General features: G+C 41.4%; 1 protein-coding gene across 2 annotated transcripts in view; it reads left to right on the plus strand.

Moving 5' to 3' along the window:
* The window catches only part of DMD (dystrophin), a 1,831,916-nt gene that overhangs the window by 1,762,810 nt on the left and 47,095 nt on the right, over positions 1–22,011 (plus strand). For both annotated transcript variants that reach the window (XM_087813416.1, XM_087813415.1), the window contains 6 exons: positions 10,052–10,218; positions 12,614–12,725; positions 14,333–14,469; positions 15,158–15,196; positions 19,368–19,433; positions 20,513–20,578. In XM_087813416.1, coding sequence (XP_087669542.1) covers positions 10,052–10,218; positions 12,614–12,725; positions 14,333–14,469; positions 15,158–15,196; positions 19,368–19,433; positions 20,513–20,578 — 587 coding nt within the window. The remainder of the gene's footprint in view (positions 1–10,051; positions 10,219–12,613; positions 12,726–14,332; positions 14,470–15,157; positions 15,197–19,367; positions 19,434–20,512; positions 20,579–22,011) is intronic.

The following is a 22,011-nucleotide window of genomic DNA, read 5'->3' on the forward strand; positions in this document are numbered from 1 at the left end:
AACAGTTGTCCTTGAACATGTAAATGAAGAGTGGATAGTCATCACGTGTTATTGTTTGGGCTGATTTTATCTTTAATGGGCGATTCAGAATCCTGATTAATATTTAGATCAGTGACTGCTGGCCTCCAACTTGCCATTATCTTCAGAACTCTAAATAAAATACTTGATTTCTACCCAAGACAGCAGCTCTAGGAAGCCTTTTACTTCTTGTCTAATGAATGCAACTCTTGACCTCTCAATTCCTATTTCAAACAGGAAAAATTTCCGTGAATGTGGTGATCCTTAAACTTATTTCTATGGCTGAAAATTCACATTTAGGTATCTGGGAAAAGCACATCTAGGCTCAATTTATGAGGGGATGCTTTCAGAACAATGAAGCTAAGAGAACAGTGAGGAAAGTCAGTAGTGTGATGTGAGCTTTGTATTTTCTGAGAAAACTAATACTAAGGAGCTTTTCACATTTTATCCCATTGACGTTAATGTCATTTCCCCCTCCCCTTTCACAGTGATGAAAGTCATTCTTACCCTCTCGCCTGCCTTACCCAATGGTTTCAACCAGTGTTTCATTTTGGAAAAATTTCAATCATAAAGAAGGGTAGAAAGGATAGGATAATGAACCCCCATTTGGCTTGTACATCTGTATAACCCATGGTTAGTGTTTTGCCCTGTTGGTAGAGGCAGGAACAGCACCAGGTATTAGACTGGTGGGGTCTGACCAGACTTGGGTTCTGCAACCTCGGTACTTGGGTTCTGGCTGGGAAAGAATTCAGAGCCAAGACTCCAACTATAAGAGAAACTTTATTTAGAAAATCACAGAGGTAGACGAAGCAATTCGTAAAAGAAATAGGCTTAGAAAACAGGTTATAGAGGCAAGGGAAGCACCCTTGGAGCTTGGGAGTGAGGGAGGTAAAGGTAATGCGCCTTAGGGAAGAGGGAAGGTAAAGGCACAGGCCTCCTCCTGGGAGGGAGAGCACATGGGGTCCTCTGTCCTAAGGGTTTTGTTTTTTTTTTAAATCCTCACCTCAAGATATTTTTTCCACTGATTTTTAGAGAGTGCAAGGGAGGGATGGAGGGAAGTGTGTGGGTGGGTGTGTGGGGGGGAGGGAGAGAGAGATCAATGTAAGAGAGAGACACAGATTGGTTGCCTCCTGCACATGCCCAAGCGGGGCTGGGGATCGAGCCTACAACCGAGGTACATGCCCTTGACCGGAATCAAACCCAGGAGCCTTCAGTCCGAGGGTCGACTCTCACCACTGAGCCAAACTGGCTAGGGCTCCCCTCTTTTTTTTATTATCACCACAGACTGTCCTTTTTCCCCATAGCAATGTAGACATGTCTGATAAGTGTGTTTCCATATTAACCAAGTCTTGTGGGAGTGACAAGTTGACCTAATCATATAACATGAGCTGTGTGCTAATGAGGATTGAGAAGCTCATAGGATTTTCTTTTTTTCTTTTTCTTTTTTGCTACCTCAGTTTATCTTCACCCGCACCTATCAGACCACGTGGCTCATATATGCCACAGCATGTAACCTTAGGAGGAAGGAAACATAATGCCAAAAAGAAGGGGGAAAGGAGGCGATCAGGGGAGATGGGAGTATGCATTTATCACAGTAGTTTCTGAAAATTCACTTGTACCTTCATATAGCTCTCAGTAGGTCAGCGTAGAATTTAGTTCAAGATTTGGTAGCTGGGCATTGTCCCAGCCAGGCCTTACTTAGATATTAGAGCCTCTAGCACCCTCAAACAGGTTAAATATTCAAAAGATTTTGGAAATCAGCCTGTACGTTCCCATAGGAAATCACTTTTGTCTTAACCTTCTTAAGACTACTTTAAGCATACATATTTTTAGTATCAAAATAGTAGATAATCTTGAGCCATTTCCTTAACCTCTTTGAGCCTTTTTTCATCTGTAACATAAAGTTAAACACTTTATCCCAAGTTTCTTTGATTATATGGTAAATGTTATAAATGGAACATGGACATTGGAAAGGGAAATGCATTACTGTACTTATTTCAAAGCTTGGTTGTTATCAGAAAAGTCGTACTTGATCTTCTGGGTAACAACTCTTATAACTGAGATATGAGATACAGAAAACAGTCTTGTGCAAATAGTGTGGCCTTGCACATGAGACCAGCTGTTCTCCAAATAGAAGTAGCAGGATGTGAGAAAACGTGTGGAACCTCATAGAAATGATTCCTTGTGTCCGACTATAGTTTTCTTAGCACCTCAAAGGTAAAAACGCCAGTATCTTGGGTCTAACAGGATCAAAATGCCACCGTCCCTCTGGTTTATTTGTTACATGCAGGTTTCGTATCGTCTCATAGATTTTTTTTTTTTATCACTCATTTGATTTTCATAAAAATTGGGACTGTTTGGAAGAAGAGCCATTAATATTCTTTACAACTTGTTCTTGGCCCTCCTTTTATGTGCATCGCTTCTCTCTTATGTGAAATATTCCACTGATGCCCTTGGTAGATTTAGAGGTTGCTAAAGAAATTGTAACGACAGCTCAGGGAACAGTCAGGAACTGCCTGTCCTATTTGTAGTTTTAAATCTTTGTGTACAGACTGCAATTCACAAAATAGTTTTGATCCATTTAAATTCAGCAGATCTTTCCAAACACTGGGGCTCTTTACAGTCAGGGCCAGAAATGTTGGGCTGTCGGCTGCTGATGCCATTACTTATTAACGGTGGCAACGATAGTGCAGTGGTTATTTGGCTTTTTGAAGGAACGTTTTACCAGTGAGAACAGCAAATGAAAACGCTGAGAAGAGGAGATTAACCTTGTTTAAAAAAATCTGTGTTTAGAAGTTGTTTTTCCTCGAAATGGGCAGGAACTCTACTAAATAAAATGAAAACCAACCTGCCTTACCTCGTGTGGGATAGTGATTTGCACAATTACATACATTTCTACTGTTTGTCCTAAAATACACTGCATGGAGTTGTCTGTTTGAGAGGCAGCTTAATTGCAAGTCGGGCTCTGTGATTTGAGCATGTTTCCCTTGTACCTGCCGGCTTGGTTGGGGCGTTTTTCCATCAGGCCCTTTTCTCCTCAATTCACAGTCTCCTAAGCAGCGTGGCCTTCCTCTCAGAGCGTCAGCAGCTGAACAGGCCCATCAGAGCTTCTCGGTTTCTGTGCTGTGGAGGATGGCAGGCGGCCCACCTACTGGGTGCCCTCCAGGGCTCCCAGGGAAGTCTGGGGTTTAGTGATAGTCACGTAGCCATGGTGGTGTCTTGGTTTGGACAGATGAACCGTGGTCATGTAGGGTGTTCACATCAGGGCGGGGTTTCTCAATCTTGGCGCTGCTGGCACCTTGGCCCGGATAATTCTTTGTTGTGGGGGGCTGTTCGGTGCATTGCTGGACATTTAGCAGGATCCTGGCCTCTATCTCCTAGACACTAGTAGCAACCCCTTCCCCAGCTGTGACAACCAGAAATGTCTCCAGACACTGTCATACGTTTTCTGGGGTACAGAATTGTCCCTGGTTGAGAACCGCTGACCTAGAGCATGGCTGCCCGCCTATGGGGTTCCCTCCAAGGCCCCCAGTATGAACTTGGAGTATTCCTATATTCTAAACATACCCTCCAGATCTAGAAATAGACTACAGTGTTAGCCTTTTGTGTGTGATACCGTAACAGACAAACTAGACATTTACTTAAAAAACTATTTCAAAGTAAACTTTGGGCAGCTCAAGAATGTACTTATTTTGGCTTCAACTCCTTAGACAACCCTTCTGAGTTACATTTTTCCCCGATCTTCAGAATGACTAGTTTGGTGTTTTGGTTTTTTGGGGGTTTTTTTCTTTTCATTTTAAGCTCATTTAGATATTATAAATATGTACTGTGATCACATTTCTCCTTAACTCCTGCCCATTTCTCAATTCCGCAAACTTTTTTGGAGACTGTAGAAACACAGGTCTTGTCTTTAAATAACCTGCAACCGAGGGGGAAACTGAGGAGCTTTAGGCAAGTCTTGTTTCCAGGACACTAGTTCCGTTTCATCACCTGAGAACTACTGAATACAATCTCCTACATGTTTACTTCTCACTATGCTATTTCCCCCCCAGTTTTTTAAAATATTGACATGGTTAAAAACCTCACAATTGAGATGCCTGGTGCCTTCTCTTAAAAATAAGCTGTATATGTGTGTGGTAGCTGGGATGCAGGGCTCGCTGAGAAATCTTACCATCACACTTCTTCTGTGGCCTTGAACGCATATCCTAAGAGAAAAGTATGTATTTCAGTTGACCCCCTGGCAGCTGTTTTGGGCCTGGTCCTTTAGTGCCTGAGAATTGATGGGAAACACAACGTGTAAGAAACCCAAAAGTTATTCTGAACCCTGGCAAATCCCCTGACCCCAGACCTGCCCCATAATGTCCTTTGAGATTATTATATTGGTAATTGCATCCTTCGGCTAGAAATCGCAGGTATTGGGGTTCCTTTAACTATCTTTTGCACCTTGTTAAGATGACGTTTGTAGAAAGCAGCTGTGCAGTGTGGTGTAATGGACAGGCAGTGATACCAGCTGATTCCGGCCCCTAGTCTCCATGCTCGGGGGGAGAGTTGCTCATAGGCCATAGCTCTGCTTTTTGTGTGTGCATACCACAGAAGAGAGAAAAAAGGAGATATTACCTAAAGTAAGAAACAGAAAAACAACCTAGGGCTAAATGGCATCTAAGTTTTTGCTTAGATGGCTAAAAAAACGGCATTTAGGGGTGAGGGCAAGGTCATCCTTGACACCAAGAGAAGAAATCCAAGGTCTCTATGTATGTCAGCAAATAAGGCACCTACGAGGATGGCCTCAGTCCATTGCCATTGTACCTGTCTTTTGACCTGAACCAACTTCCTACCATTCCACTCTGTCCATATTTATTTTTTCTAGAATGATCAAAATGTAACTTGAGCTGGATTTTTCAAAGTTCTAGTTCGGTTAGGTCTTTATAGAAGCTTGCCTGATTTTTAATTCTCTCTTTCTTTCTTGCCAGACAAAGGGAGAGGGAAAGTAACTAGGGTCTAGGATGGTTTGTGGTAAAAATGAAAGATGGAAACAGTGAGAGAGTGAATCCCGATGGCCTGTCTTCGGTGCTGTCACTTGGCATAGGCGAGCAGTTTGAGAGGAGCCCACATGATGGATCTTGCGTCTTGGGAGCTAGGAAGGACCTTGAGCATTTCCAGCCTTGAAGCACAGGGGAATGTCTAGGATTTTGAGAGGGGAGAAGCGTCTGTAGCTTCCCTTGGTAATTCCCACTAATGCCTCAACAACTTTCCGCGTGGGGCCATTCTTCCGTGTGAGTTGCAGCCTGAATTCTTCGTGCTGCTTAAGCCTGTTTCTTCTTGTTGTGCCCTCAGTGGAGAGATTGAACAGCTGGTCGCAGGCCCCTGTGCGAGAGCTCCTTGCATAATCGAAAACTGTCATTAAATCACCCCTTCAGCTACTCTTTCTTGCTTGTGTTTTGTTTGGTTTGGTTTTTTCCATGGCTAAATAATCTCAGTTCTCTTAAGCTGTTCTCAGAGGTCTTTCAACCCCTTTAATTATCGCCGTGCCTTTCTGCCAAGCCTTCCCCAAGCTCTGGGTCAGCTGTAGCCTTTAGAACTGGACGCGGTTTTCTAAGAAGGATTTGAACAGCGCTGGGGGTAATGAGATCACTTCCTCATGCTATGCTTGCTGTGCCTTTAGTAATGCCTCACATACGTGGTATTTCCTTCCATTCTTTCGTTTTGCACCTACATTTGTTGCTGACTCACGGTCAGATTTTCATTTTATTTTATTTAATTATTTTATTATATTTTATTATTTTATTTATTTTATTATTTTATTTTATTTTATTTTATTATTTTATTTATTTTTATTTTTTTTATTTTTTGTCTTCCAGAATGAATGGAAGCTGTCTGCTGTATTACACCTTCTGTATCAGGCTTGAATTCTTACTCTGCAGCATGTCTTTGAATCCATCATTAAACAAACTATCATTTAAACCTAAGTCAGAAAAAAATGCGTAGGTTCGGATTAAGCATCCATCAACCCGTGTTTTAAATAGGAATAAATGAGTAGTGCTTTTCCGTTTACTGCCTTTCGGTAATGGTTTGTTCCCAGCTACAAAGGGTCATTTTGATAAGGTCAGTTTCGAGATCAGTGGAGCAGGAGATTGTTATAGGACATATTATAACTGAAACTTGTAGTTCTTTTGACCAAGTCTCTCGCTGTGTCTTTGTGTATGAGATGGAGAAACGTGTGCAGTAGAGATTAGACGGTGATATAACTGGGAAGAGTCATAGTTCAGCAATCAGAGGGCTGAATCCGGGATTTGTGTTGACCTGAGGCGCAGGCTCTGGTGGTGTGGCTCACGTTTGACCTTGGCCCAAACGTTTAACATTTTCACCGGTGACTTCTTGATGAAGACAGGACACGTTTTAAAATGTGCAAAGTATGCAAAGTTGGCTGGTGGCTAATTCATGCACTGTAGGTCAGGATTTTTAGGGATACTGATGAGATTGTATGGTGGGATCAAACTGACAGGACAGTCTTTGACAGAAGTGAGAGGAAACCAATCCACATGAATAAGTACAGAATGGAGGGGTCACTGGAAACAGCCAAAAAACAGCATTTCCCATCATGCCCAATAGAGCCTTAGGACCTTTTAGTGTTCACAGGCCTTAGAAGTTTAAAGAAAAGGCCTTGGGATCGCTGAATGACAAGTGTGGGAAATTCTGAGGTCAACCAGAGTTTAACGTGTTTCTCCACCGACGACCTTCTTAGCTTTTAATATGTTAACATACATTAAGAATTTTAAGAGGTGAGTATAATATGCAGTGTTTCCTTAATTAATTTGACCTTCTTTTTATGAAGCATTTTGCTGCATGATTGGTCTGCTGGACACACTGGGAAACACTGACCCAGAGATTTTAGTTGAGTGGAAACCCTATGTGAGCCTGTGGCATAGAACAAAAGCAAGTCATCCAATTATATTGTCCAGAGAAATGGAGGTACCATTCCCAGCAGATTATACTCGGAGAATGATTTTCTAAAGGACAGTGACAAATCAAGCCGTGTCATATGAGGAATAAATAAAAGAAACAGGGATGAAGCTGAGACATGGCAGCTCTGGTAAAATGTTCCAAGGGCTGTGTAAAGGCTGAAAACTTCTGGGTTTCTGGTCGGATGGATAGTAACCATGACAGGACCAACAGCCAACACTGACATGGCCCTTGCTATGTACCACACACTGTTCCAAGTGCCTTTCACTCGTTAACTCATTTAAATAATGACAATCCTGCGAGGCAGGTGCTATTAATAGTTCCACTTCATGGCAGAAGGAAACTAAAACACAGAGAGATAAAGTTATTTTCCCGAGGTCACACAGCCCATAAGTGGCAAAGCTGAGGGCTGAACGCTCAGGGTTGGACTCCGGAGCCTCTAATCCTATTTCCTCTGCAGGTGGATTTCAGCTCAGGCTGAAGGAACACTTTTAACCGGGCTCCCTGTACACAGATGTTCAGATCATCTATTAAGGATGTTTGCTCTCGTACATGGGTGGTATTTATATGGAGGCTAGAACACCACACTGGCATTGGTTAAGAGTTGGGCTATCTGACTGCTGGAGGTCTTGCAGCTCTGTGGTGCAATTGCAAGGGAATGAATTCACTTCTGTGGGCCCTTTCATCTTATAAATTTTCCACAAAGTACCTCTGTGATGGCACTCTACACGGAGAAAAGTGCTCAACAAAAGCTTTTATCAGTAGCTTGAACTGACACCAATTGCAGCTAGGCAATTCAAGGTTAAACAGCTCATCATAATGTTGGGAAATTTGTAATCTAGGGTAATGACTGGAGGACTGCCGAAGTGGTGGGTGTTGCAATCCAAACGACCTGTTGGTCTAAACCCTACTGCCTTTCTATCTGAAATGTGAATAGAGTCTTTATTAGCAAACCACGTTCCAAGAGAAGCACCGTGGGTTTGCAGTTCAAATGCTCATTGCTTGTATGATACTAAATATCCATCATATATTCAGATTCAAATGGTCTCAGAATAGGTAGTGCCCTTGGGTTCTTGGCATAGCAAATGAAAATCATCACTGGAGAAGGCATTTTCAGTCAAGGGCTCACAGTATTTCCAGAAAATATTTTAAGGTCAATGTAATACATAGGGGGGAAAAAAAAAAGCATACAAGAAATGAAAGTGAGCTAGATGCAGCAGAAATAGGCCACAGAAGCAGATCCACGGTAATTTTATATCTTGGAATCATTAGACAGAGTCATTATTTTTTGAAAAATATGTTTACTCTGTTTAAAAGAAAAGAACAGACATTGAAAAATATCTGCAGGGAACCACAAACTTTAGAAGTGACCTTAAAAATGACCAACTAGAACTTCTAGACATTAAAAAGTACAATAACCAGAGTTTAATAAAACTTACAGTATGAGCTTACATCAGACTACATGCTGCTAAAGAGAGAAATAGAGGCCCAGGCAGAAGGGATTGTTAGCAATGAAGAACACAGGACAAAAGGGAAACCCAGGGATGTCCTATTCAGAGAAATGCAGGCGAGACTGAAAAAAGCCTACATTTATCTCACACATTTCTGTAAGCAGAGCAGAGAGGGAATGGAGAAGAGGCACTATTTGCTGAGATGATGACAGAAGATTCCAGAGCTGTCTAAAGACTCAAACCCACAGGTTCCAGAAGCCCAGTTAATCCTAAAAAGTATAAATAAAACCCTAAGACACAGGACAGGACAGGAGTAGGGCAGATTGCCTTCAATGGAGCAATAGTCAGCTTTACTGCTGACTTCTTCATAGTAGCAGCATAGACAGTGAGATCAAGGTGGAGTAATATTTCAGTGCACTACAACAAAACCCCCCAAGCCTAAAAATTGATGCCCAATGAAGAGAGCTGTCAAGAATATGGATTTTTAAAAAAGAGATTTTCACCTGGCCAGCATGGCTCAGCGGTTGAGCATCAACCTAGGATCCAGGCGATCGGGGTTCGATTCCCGGTCAGGGCACATGCCCGGGTTGCGGGCTCGATCCCCAGCAGGGGGCGTGCGGGAGGCAGCCGATCAATGACTCTCATCATTGATGTTTCTCTCTCTCTCTCCCCCTGTCCCTTCTTCTCTCTGAAATTAATAAATTTTTTTTTTTAAAAGAGATTTTCAGACAAAACCTGAGAAATTCACCACCCACAGACACTAAAGGAATGAAAAACAAAAAGAAAGTGGTCACTGTAAGGGTCATCCTAACAATATAAAAAAATTAAAACACAGTCTTGTGGGGTTAGAAAAATAAGATCTAATTGAAATGCACGACTATGGTAACATAAATCAAGTGATGAATTAAATATATTTCGAGCTTTCTAAAATCATTGTACTGCTTGGGAGGAATGGTGTTTATTAAGTTTAGACTTTGAAAGAGATAGAAGGGAAGAGGGGGAAATAGAGACAGATAGACAGACAAACAGCAGGTCACCATGAAAACAACGCTAGACCTGGCGGCCTGCATTCAGCATCAGCTCTGCCACCAGTTAGTTGTATGGCCTTTGAAAGGCTGCTTCTCTCATCTACGTCTGTTTTCTCGTCTGTCAAATGAAGCTTTGGGACCAGATGAATTTTAAAACTTCTTCCTTATGATTCCGTGACACATTGAGAAATAGATTCTTTGGAAAAAAAGGAATCAATAGTTCTGAGTTGGGTTTTTCCCGTCCTTTGAAAGTTTATCAATAAACGCTTGTCTTTTACTTCTGGCTAACTCCTACATCTGTCCGAACACCGGAGCTGGATGTAGCCTGGCTCAGGTGTGTATTTTGCTTTCCGTTGGTTTGCTTTGGTTGGTTTTCTTGTCGTCTAGGAGCCAAACAGAGCAGTGGCAGCTCACCAAGGCCTTAGGGGTAGGCGGCTCGTGGGAATGCTAGGGGGCCATTTGCAGAAACCAGCTGCAAAAACTGGGCCTCTGGGCCACTATTGCTTGCTTGCTTGCTTGCTTTTAACTTACTACCTGGACTGACATGTGCCTCCTTTCCTTCCTCGCCCCCCCTTTGCCTCCCCGTCTCTGCAGGCCAACAATAAGCCCGAGATTGAAGCGGCCCTCTTCCTAGACTGGATGAGGCTGGAGCCCCAGTCCATGGTGTGGCTGCCCGTCCTGCACAGAGTGGCCGCTGCAGAAACTGCCAAGCATCAGGCCAAGTGCAACATCTGCAAGGAGTGTCCAATCATTGGATTCAGGTATTAGGAACCCCCAGATGTCTTTTTTCTTCCTTTCTCTCATGTCGTTTCTTGCCCTTTTTCTGCCTTGATATTTTACCTCCTGTACCAGTTGCTACTGGTTCCTCCTCGGAGTGGGAGAGGAGGTGATGGGGCCGGAACATCCATCGCTCCCCTGCTCACTGGGTGATTTTGGCGGAGGGGACACATTAGGCAGGTGTCCCCTTCCCCCTGCGCGCTTCAGCTCTGCAGAGGCGCGGTCTCGGGTGAACAGGACTGACCGCCTGTCGCCACCGAGACATGTGCCCGTCAACGGTACACAGATAAACCGTGCCGCCTCCTTCCTGGAACCAAAACATTTGGACCATCTGTCTCTTTTTTTTTTCTTGGTCTTTTCCATTTATAGACAGTATCCAAGAATTAGTTATAAAACTAAGAAATGATTCCATTTTTGGAGGCCCATCATGGTAGTTTAGTCTCTTACTCACTCTGTACCATTCCCCCTCCCCCCCAAAGTAATGACTTGCTTCAAGCCCCCTAGCACTTCTCTATCTGTGAATCTGATTAAGCTCCTCCCATAGTACCCTAATGAACTTCTAAGGGAATATAAAGTATGCAAGTAAATGAAAGATTCACAAAGCAGCCATAAAAGGAAAATGTTCCTTATAAATTTAAAAGTAAAAGAAGAAACATAGCAGGTTATTATTCTGATATTCTTTTTTTAAATATGTTTTTTATTGATTTCAGAGAGAGGAAGGGATATGGAGAGAGAGAGTTTTGTGGTTTTTTTAAATATATTCTGATATTCTTAAAACTGTCACAGAAAACAATTGGCTCTTAAATCTTTCGCCCTATTGACCTGTTTGGAGAGACAGGCTGTTTTGAAATGAGTTCATCTTATTGAACAATCATCCCAAACCCAAATTCTGAAATGATGATGTATTTAAACATCTGGATCAACATCAAGGTTTCCTTAGCGATGAATGAGCCATAAAGTTGTAAACTAGTTATATAGTCTGTGGCTGTTCAGAATCCACTTAGCCGCTAAGTAAATACTCTTCCCGGTTATGCTTGGGCTTGTTTCAGTACTTGGTTGCCTCATAACTACGTTGTGTCATTTGTGTGCTCTGTCCTTCCATACCTCGTGCTCTTTACAAAGAGGTTTTACAAAAGCTTTAGAGGTTTCTAAAGCCCAGATAGACAACACTGAGTAGGCAGTGCTCGCAAGGGACACCGTTCCTTCCTGGCCTGGGCAGGTGGGAGTGATGCTGTGGGGGGCTGGGGGCAAGCCTCAGGGAAGGGCACTGCTTTCCTTCTTTTTGGAGCTTCCCTTGCTAGTAAGAGCCGTAGGGGGGACATTGTATAAAATCAAAAAAGGAAAATGCTTCGGAGAATCTAAGCACTTTCACAGTCACTTCTTTCGCCCTTATCAAATTAGATTATTTTAGGAATTCGGGGAAATTTTTATAAAAAAGGAAAATGCTGTGGAAGATCTAAGAGCATTTTCACATTCTCTACTTTTGCCCTTATCAGATTAGATTATTTTAGGAGTCGGCACTTCTCTTTCCTCCCCCCCTCCCCCTAAAGATCGTCGGGATCTAAAAAAAGGTATCATTTTTTTCTCACATTCCCATATGTGACCTGAGGAATATGTTTATTTGAATTGGCTAAAATTCTTACCTGAGAAAGCCAAAGGCAGAGAGAGTATGAAACAAAGAATACACTATTCAAAAGGTCCCATCTAGTACATGCAGATTATAAATTCTTTCATCTAATCCAATTTGTGTCCTTTCTTGGGGCTTCAGTTATCATTTGTGGGTAATGTGGTAAGGGATTTCTAAAGAGAGACAGATAAAAGAGATTATCCAAGTACCTCTCTGAAGATGAATCATGTGAGTCAATCAGAAAACGTAATTTTAAAAGATTTCTTTTAATGGCAAGTTCTTGTTTAATTTTCTTTTGTTTTGTGAAATTGGTTCATTTTTATATATCTTTTCGAAAATAATTGCTTCAGAAAACCTTTGTTCCTCTGATGGGTAGGGGGCCTGCAATACATGGATCTATCTCTCCTGGAAGTTCTTTCAAATTCTAGTATTTGGTCTTCAAAAGACTGGACGTTTGCCAGTATTTTCTTACTTAATCTGAAAGAGTTCCTAGTGGAGTTTAAATAAGAGCTGAGTTTTTCTTCCCTCCTTCCATATGTTTATAGGGTAATCTTTCTGCCAAAATGTTTTGATACTGTAGGAGAAGCACTAGAAGAGTCTGGAGGTAGGAAGTTAATCACTTACCTTGTGGGCTTAATGAACACCATAGGCTGTCTCTGGAATTAAGGTAGCATGGAAGAAGGTTTATTAAAGTGTTCTTTGGGAATTTGATTTGCAGAAATACATATGTGTTTGTTTTTGTTCTTTATCAGGTACAGGAGTCTAAAGCACTTTAATTATGACATCTGCCAAAGTTGCTTTTTTTCTGGTCGAGTTGCAAAAGGCCATAAAATGCACTATCCCATGGTGGAATATTGCACTCCGGTAAGTTAGACGCCCCCCCGACGTGAGTTAATTCCCCTGGGAGAGGTTTCCATTTGGGACAGTATTGCAGATCGTGTGTAATGCTGTCATGTCCGTGTTCCCCAGATGCTTCCCCAGATGTTACCCAGCTAAAGTGGCTCCAAAGTGTGGTGCCAGGACTTACCTTATCCCTAGTGCATAGGGCAAGGGCTGGCGCACATGGACTGTCGCAGACACTCAACAGATACTGTTGAGTGAATATATTGGTTTTTCTTCTGTCTGCATTGATCGTAGGGAAGACGATCGGAGGGCTGTGCACACTTTTTTTGCACAGCCCTAGTGTGGAGAGGTTTTATGGCCATGGGGCATGTTGGGTATGGGGGTGTAAAGTGGGTTCCCCCAAATTCATAATCTACCCCTTTCCATCAATCATGCTCATCTCTTTTCTGTTTTATATACTAACACTTGCCAAGTAAAATGCTAGTTGTTTACCTTTTAAACTACTCTGTGAAATAGGTATTATTTTTACCCCCTTTTTATTTGTATTTATTTATTAAATATATTTTTATTGATTTCAGGGAGAGAGAGAGAGAAAGAGAGAGAAACCTCAATGCTGAGAGAGAGTCGAGTCACTGATCGGCTGCCTCCTGCACGCCCCCTCCTGGGGATCGAGCCCGCAACCCGGGCTTGTGTCCTGAGCGGGAATCGAACCGTGATCTCCTGGATCCTAGGCCGATGCTCAACTGCTGAACCACGCCGGCCGGGCTTTACCCCCTTTTTACAGATGAGGACTCTGAGCTCCTGAGGTTAAGTAATTTGCCCAAGGCTCTAGAATTAAGAGGTGGAGCCTTCTCCTAAGGCGTTGTTTTGGGTTAAGTGTTCAGTGGCTAACTGAACTTTGGAAAATCACTGGCAAGGTGGAAAGGGCCTAGACCTGGTGGTCAGACACACCTGGGTGTAAATCTTAAGTTCCTTAAACATCAGCTGCTTGCTGTTCAAAGTATGGTCCCTCAGCTAAGCTCTGCCATTACCTGGGGGCATCCTTATTAGAAACGCAGAACTTCAGGCCCCCCCTTTCTAAATCAAAACCTGCATTTTCTCCAGATCTGCAGGTGGTTCCATTGTCAGAGCGACCCTCTCAGGTTTTTCGTTGTCTTTCTCGCTTTGATTCCTTTTGCAAAGCCGTCTGATGATGGAGCGTGAACCTTGCTGTGAATAGGATATGCCGTGGGTGCAACGCGGTACCCACGTGGACAGTAGCTTGTAAAATACCGCAAAGTGTGGCAAAGCTTGAGGTTAACTTTTCAACTTTAAGACTCCTAGAAACGACCATTTATCGAGTAGCCCAGTAGTTGAGATACCTCATTTTTCCATCGTAACAACTTGAGATACGGTTGCCCCCATCTCAGAGATGATCTGAGCCTCAGACAGGTAAATAACTCACTGGGCCCAGTTAACCCCACTAGTAAATGCCAGGCCTGGTTTTGTCCGATTCCAAGGCCTGTGCTCTCAACCCCCCACTCTCTCCGAAATTACAAAACTAATGCCCTGGCCTGGGGCACTGGAATGGTCCTTTTTATGGAGATCTCACTCTCCCAAGTCTGATGTCCATGCGATTTTCCTTTCAGACTACATCAGGAGAAGATGTTCGTGACTTTGCCAAGGTACTAAAAAACAAATTTCGAACCAAAAGGTATTTTGCGAAGCATCCCCGAATGGGCTACCTGCCAGTGCAGACTGTCTTAGAGGGGGACAACATGGAAACGTGAGTAGTGGCAAAAGCAAAGCAGACTCTCCTTTGATGTATATGCGAGCTTTCAGCTGAATACCTTCCTTCACTCCCAAATGCAAACAGTCTCTCCTATTTCTTTCTCTAGACTCCGTTTAGCTGAAAGAGCAAAACAGGCTGATGTTCGGTTGCCACTTCCCGTGTGTCGATTGTCCCATGACAATGACCTTTTCCAAAAGTTAAACTTTACCTCACAGGGAAAAACACCACGTTACAACTGCTGATTCACCCCTGCAAGGCTTTTAAGAAATACGGGACTGTTTACAAACGAGTGATTCCAATATTTCATCCTGATTTTGCTCCCTCGCAAATCAGTAGACGTGTGTGTCTCTTTGGATCTGATTGTGTGGTCATACCTAGTCACTTTTTTCTATTTGAGAGAAAGGATAGTCTCAGGAAATTCCTTCTCAGTAAGTAGTAACGATTCTCACGATCAGACTGAGGCCGTCTTCAGCTCTTTTCACACCTTTTTTCCATAACTCTGGTGGCGATCGCCCCACCGTTGGCTTGCTTTCCTTTGAACTCACTTTCCACTTTTGTTTGGCTGCTGCTTTCCATGGTTTATCCTTAATTGGTTGGGTTTTATTTCTTTTGACCGTCCAGTAATTTTTTTTGCGGTTGAGTCTGCCCGTGTGTCTTCACCACCTCACCTTTTGTTTTGCAGTCCTGTTACTCTGATCAACTTCTGGCCGGTAGATTCTGCGTGAGTACATCTGCCGAAGGGCGCTGCTCCCCGCCCACACATTCGCTTGCTGATTTTTTCCGATTTTCTGTTTGGTTTCTTTGTTTTGTTTTAAAGACATAATTGATTTCCCTTCTTCCATTTCAGTTTTTTCTTCCCTTGATTAAAAAAACAAAAAACTTTCGAGAGGGCCATCTCCCGCAGATCAGGAGAATCAGAGTGAGGTTTTTCAGGTCCCCACCTGGTCCCATTCGAACCAGCAGAAATCCTGGCCTGGAGTCCAGAAGGCCATCAAAGAAATTACGGGGTGGTTAGTTGTATCCCTGGGAGACATGTTTATATGTTTTTCAGTTATCAGCAGGGAAGCGCCTTCTGATTACATAATAACAGTCTTTAGCCACATTTCTTGAGATGCAGTGCTTTAGGGCCTTCAAAGGGATGATGGCTTTTTCTTTAGGGCCTGTTATAAGTGGACCATTAAATATCAGCAGAATTTGTTTGATAATAGGATGTTGAGTTGGGCTGAGTAATTTCAGTAAGGTGTGTGGACTTTTTATCAGGTAATGCCATGCTAACTGACTAATATCTATACACGTGAGCTCATTTTTTTAACTAAACTCACTTTGCTCTCTTCTCCAAACTAAGCAGGAAAGTGTACTGCAGTCTTTGTTATCACTATTGGCGTGTATTAATAATACTAATATTAGATACCAACAGATAATTGATTTATCTCAGAGTATATAATGGTAGAAAATTCATTTCAGGGGTCTGTGATTTATGTATTAGCCAACAGAGTGTGCATGTTTTAAAGTCATTGTGTGGGGTTTTTAGTATTTCAAAGTATACTGTATTAAAATATGTATTTGAAGTCAGACAGCTCTATTATATATAAGGGGTAAATGACCAATTTGGAATACAGGCTGATGTAAGAATTCAATTTATTTTATTGGGTCTTTTTTATTGTTCCACCATGTAATTTAATTTAAAGTAGATCCTTTTTTTAAAATCCTGTAGTGATAAATGCAAACGATTAATTGAGGTTTATTTTAAGTCTTTATTGGCCTAAAGGAAGTGTAAGGCATCTTTTTTTAAGCTGCATTATTATGCCCCTTAATTCTGAGATATGGGAGCTGTAAGTAGCAAACTACCTGATTTCTTTAATGATCATGCTTAAACAACTTTTGGGGACTTATTTAGATTCAATTATGTTCCTTGTTATTGGTAATTGTTTCCTGTCACCCAGGTAGTCTGCTTATTTATACACGTTAGACCCTTTCGTAAATAAGACGCTTTTGGAAAATTGATATACAGAAATTCTCAGCTTGATTGGATCCTGATAAACAAATGAATTTACTCTGGGCTGGGATAAGTTTTAACCAATTTTTAAAAATCTAAAAGACCAATAGGCCTAAAGAATAATTTTAAAAAATACATAGATAGAGATAGCACCAAATAATAAGCAAAGAATAAGTCACAGTTCCTTGGAAGGAAAGAAGAAGAGATGTTTCTTTAATACACACACGCATGAGAAAACGTGCCAGTGAGTTGCATGTAACTGATTTTAACTACAGGGCGCTTTACACTTTGAAAACTTTAAAATTAATCACATCCTTGGTTCCAATATCTTCTCTAACAACTAAAACATACCCCCATTTTTGTCGTCTTCTAAAAGTTTACCAGATGATTCAGAAATAGTGGGAAGTTCTAATTTTGAAGAAGAAAACAAACCCAGCAGACTAAAGTCCCTGTTTTCTTTAATACCAGTCATTTTATTAAAGTCCTTACTCATAGGATTATATAATTTATAAAATAGACTGTAAGGCTATTCTCCTCAGGCAGAAGGGCCAGGTCCTAAGATGTTCTGCTTGGCAAGGATTCTATCTGATGTTACCAAATCCTACGATGGAAGTTTACTGAGATACAGACAGATCCTTTCTTTTCCCTTCGACAAAACCTTAATTTACCTGTATCTGTCATATTATTTGGAACCAAATCTAGTTTCATTTGCCCGCCAATGAGACAGCCAAACAATATTCTTTGAGCTCTCCTCCTCTGAAACCCAAATGGATGAAAACCTAGTGGAGTTTTCACAAAAGAGAGAATGGCAGTGGGTGGACTGGAATTGGCCCTTGACCATAAAGGAAACAGACCTTCTGGGTACCCTGTTTTGTATTTAGGAAGTGGGAAGGGAGAACCTTCTTACCTTCCCTTCGAAAAGTGTTTTAGAAGGCCTTGCATGTATAGCTCTGCTTCTGGACTAAGTGGTTTTGTACTTTTACTAACTCTTGGTTTTTAAGTGAACCTTCTCTGACCAGTACTCCCTTTTGGCTCATTTTCTGACTTAATAAGTACCTCCTTTAGTGTATATATTTTTTTAGATTTCTGGTTATTATGAGTTCTTGTGCTTATGCATGCTGTGCTAGGTGCTGTGTGCATTAATAAGAAAAATAACATGGAATTATCCTCAAGGCTAAGAATTAAAGCTCTGCATAAGATTTTCTGTATGAGATTTTATTAAAGTGTTTTGGATTTACATGCCTAGTTTGCTTGGCGTAGCTCTGCTTCAAGGTCTCAGGTTTTGCTTCTATACACTACCAGGGTAGCAGCTATTATAAGGGAAAACATTAAATATTTTTATGATGGTGGGCTTTTAGCTTATAAGAAGTATATAATTGAAAGACTGGTGTGTTCCAGAAGATAGGGCTTATAGGCCAAATAATACAAGTACTAAATTATCTTTACGTGCAGTGAATATTTCACAACAAACCTTAGCATTTTTCTAATAATGGGCTGCTCCAAGGTTCTAAGAAATTACCAGATTAACTCTCCAAAACTATAGTGAAGATTCACCTGGAAATCTCCATAATTGACTCCACATTTGGCTGTGGTGACTCTTGACCTAGACAACATTGATTTCTTAAATAAGACATGTATCCATCAGGGAGGACTTCAGTTCCCCAGTGATTTGCTGTCGTATGTTGTAATCATTTTATGATTGTGTGTCTTCTTTAAGAAATATGGATTTCTAGCACATTTCCTAGGTAAGCCTAGATAACTACACGGTTTTCTTTTTTTATGTAAGAGAAAACATCTTCTTAGTGTTTCTTCCAAGTCCTTGAATGCTACTTGGACGTTGGACTAAACCAGTCCTCACTGAATAGATTACTGCTGACTTTTGGATTCATGCCTTTACCTGAGGGCTTTCTGTGTTAGGTGAGAAATGGAAAAGGCCTTTTGTAGTATTCCAGTTAAAACAAAGCACGAGCCCAAACTGGTTTTCAAAGCAGATGGATCTTTTTCCTAAGGTTAATCCAAAGATACTATAACAACTTCAAGGATAATTAATAGATTAGATGTGAAAGAGTAGAAAAAATGTTAACCCCACCGAAATTCTACCCCATGGACCTCCCAGAAAGGTGGTTATACCCAAAAAGTTATATACACTATCCATGCTAATTAATCCCGCCTCTTGTTTTCCTCTCCGCATATTAGCACAGTGTCCCTATAAGAAATATTTCAGATAGTGTGATATTCTATGGAATTTAGTCATTCTTTCTAAAAAAAAAAATTACAGTATAATTTGGGGTCCCTCAGTTTTCTTCTGTGAAGTAGTAATATATATACCTGCTGCTAAATGGGTAGATGTATTCCTTCTTTCCAAAATTGCACAGACCAGGACATCTTAATATGTGGAATCTTACGTCATTGCCTGGAGTGGCCTCTTTAGAACTAAAATTGTTGACTGTGAACCTACTAATAGGCAAACGTACAGTTTTTCATTCGGTGACAAGGGATCTAGGAAATGGCACAGGTTTGTAAACTGCTGAAGATTTTCAACCACACAGTGCTAAAAACAATTCCAGAACTATAGGATGCGAGATGTTACAAGCTAGAAGGACAAGACGCCACGCGGAGATTGTCTCCCTCAACCTTTTCTAGAACTGAAACTTTCCACAGAAGTTTCTGATCTCTGTATGGCTTTTGATAAAAGCAGTTGTATGACAAATCCTCTCTGCAACCGGGATTTAAAATACTGGATGATATGTAAGATACAGGAGCAACTAAATGTGTACATTACCCGTAGAATTAGAATAAAAGCGTTCTAGGCCATAGATATATAACATAACTGTGTGGTGGGGGGTTTTCTCCATTATAGGATGGTATCTGACTAATCCCATTTTCTGCCTTATAGGCCTGCCTCGTCCCCTCAGCTTTCACACGATGATACTCATTCACGCATTGAACATTATGCTAGCAGGTATGAGACTAGTTGAATGCCAGGCCAATATTGATTAAAGTAACTAACCAAGGAAGCTAACCTATAAGAATTTGAAACGAGTCTTTTCTTTTTTCCCCCCTAAACTTGTCTGATTTCTACTAATCAGCTTGCCCTCTAACGTGCATGCCATTCCATTGCATGTTGGTTTTGGACACCGAAAAGAGCATTAGTCCAGAGCAATCTCCCCGAACCATGGCCTTTCAACATTTCTGATAGTTTCGTTATGTTTTATGTACTGAGCACGTGCAATAAATTGGCTTAGAAACCGTAGAACCTTTTGAGAAAACTGCTAGACCAGACATCAATATGGGAAGAAATGATACTATGTTATGTGGAGAATGGGAAAGCACTGGCTTTCCGTGTGTGTTTATTTTACATAGTAGACTGTAAAGAAGAGAATTGATTTTCCTGCTCCCCGGACTTTTCTGTCTCACCTTCTTTGTGTTTGGGATCATTTTTATACCTAAAAACTGAATTGCTAACTGTAAGCTATCCTATGCTTGTTAAACAAATCTGTAAGTTTGGCTAACTTTTTTTTTTTTTAAGTTGTAAAAAGACTTTATTATCATCTGAGCTGAAGGAGGCTTTTTAAAGGTAAAAACTGGTAGCAGAATGTGCAGAGCACTTACTGTGAATCCAGCCTTTATCAATATTCTCACTGCTGAACTTGTCTGTCATCAGTGGAGAGCTTTAATGATCTTAAAACACAAGGGGTAGTGTAAGGCACAGAGTGTACTTGCTGTTAGGGAAGCTTTTCTTGTTGAAAACAAAGGCCTGCTCTCAGTGAAAGGAAGATCGATCTGTGGACAAGAAAAGAAAAACAGCAAAATACAACTTCCCTTATAATTTATAGCATAAACGTAAAGCTGCTAGCTAGCTGTGGCCTACCACTCGCTGCCTCAAATGCTTAGGCGCCAACACACACACCCTTTAACCTGAAGGCTTCCTTTCTCCTCTTGACATGATTTATCCTTTAGTTTTCAGGAATGTTCGATTAGGTCTTGAATAGATTCTAAGAAATCACATAAGTTTTAATGAGCTTTTACGTTTTTTATCAGGCTAGCAGAAATGGAAAACAGCAATGGATCTTATCTAAATGATAGCATCTCTCCTAATGAGAGCATGTAAGTATCCCGTCTCTTTTTACCAAATGTTCCTGAAGATGAAATTGCTTTGAGGGATTTAGAGGTAGGGTAGCTGAGAAGATAGGAAATTCGCACTATGTACATTTGCTCTGCCAAGGAGCCATTCGTTTACTTTCTTTGCCTTAGCTCGCAGCCTGACGCGTTACGAGCTCATGCAAACTGTGGCATTATTGGTATTCCTGAGTAGCAAAAACAGTTTCCCTTATTGTCACTTACCACCACATGACCACAAATTGCAGCGTCCCAAATACTTAAATTATATCTTTGACCAGACCTGCCCAATACCTAAAGCAATTGCATAGCAGTTTCCAAGGTGATAGCTAGGTGGGATTTTCTGCACTCACGGGGGAGTGGAGGCATCATCTTGCCGAGTTGTATTGACATCCCCACATGGTAGGTTAGTTGCATGTTTTCCTTCTGAGATCCGAAGCAGGAGATTTCTGTGATTTAGCCTCTTCACGGGCTCGAGGAAGTGAAGCGATCTTGGCAAGGGTTTTAGAGGAGGGGGCACAAGTTCAGGTCACAGGCCTGTCAGACTTAAGGAAGGAGAGGGAGTGACGTTGGAAGTGGCAGGGAGCAGAGCTCTGGCAGGGAAACAGAGGCTTCGGTGTAGGGTTGGGGAAGGATTCAGAGTGAGGAGCCCACAGGGTATCCCCATGAACCAAGGGCCTGCGGTGGTGGGAGCAGGTGAAGGGAAAAAAAATAAAGCTCTGCTAACTGAAGAGATCATTTAGAGGGAAGAAATCTGGTCAAAATGCAACGGTGTTCTTAGTTTGAGAACTTAGGGATGTCTCACCACTTTGTCATGGAAAATCTAGGCAGAGGAATGAGTGGTAAATTTATCATATGTAGTCGATATCGCAACCCAGAGTTAGACTCAGACGAGAAAAGGCAGAGGGAAATAGTATCAAAGCGGCATTTACACATGCTGGTTATTGAAGACATGGAAATAAACCATCTCATCTGATCCATAAAGACGATTAAGGTAATAATAGAGTCAAGTCAACACTCAAGCAATCATATAGGACTTAGTTACTTACCACAAAACAACACAGCCTTTTCCCCAAACATAACTGCGGTGCATTCTCTCTCTTAGCTGTCGGGGAGAGTATTAATACTATTAATATGTAATGTACTTTGACAGGAAAATATATGACCAAGGAATCAACCAAATGTAAACAACCTGAGTGAGTTGCTTCTCCTGGTCACTGATTTTAGTATTAGAAGCTCTAGCACATTCAAACTAATTCAAGTTGTATCTGTATAATAATGGCTGCCACCCACTGACTGCATGAGAGAACAGTAAGAGAAGTTTAATTATAACTATTTGTTGTAATTAAACATGGGAAGGTCTAGCAATAAAATTGCAGAATTTGAGAAGAGAGATAATGAATTAGGTGGTAAAACTGCTT

This window comes from Miniopterus natalensis, chromosome X (assembly GCF_054644295.1).
Source record: "Miniopterus natalensis isolate mMinNat1 chromosome X, mMinNat1.hap1, whole genome shotgun sequence".
In the NCBI taxonomy this organism is placed as follows: Eukaryota; Metazoa; Chordata; class Mammalia; order Chiroptera; family Miniopteridae; genus Miniopterus; species Miniopterus natalensis.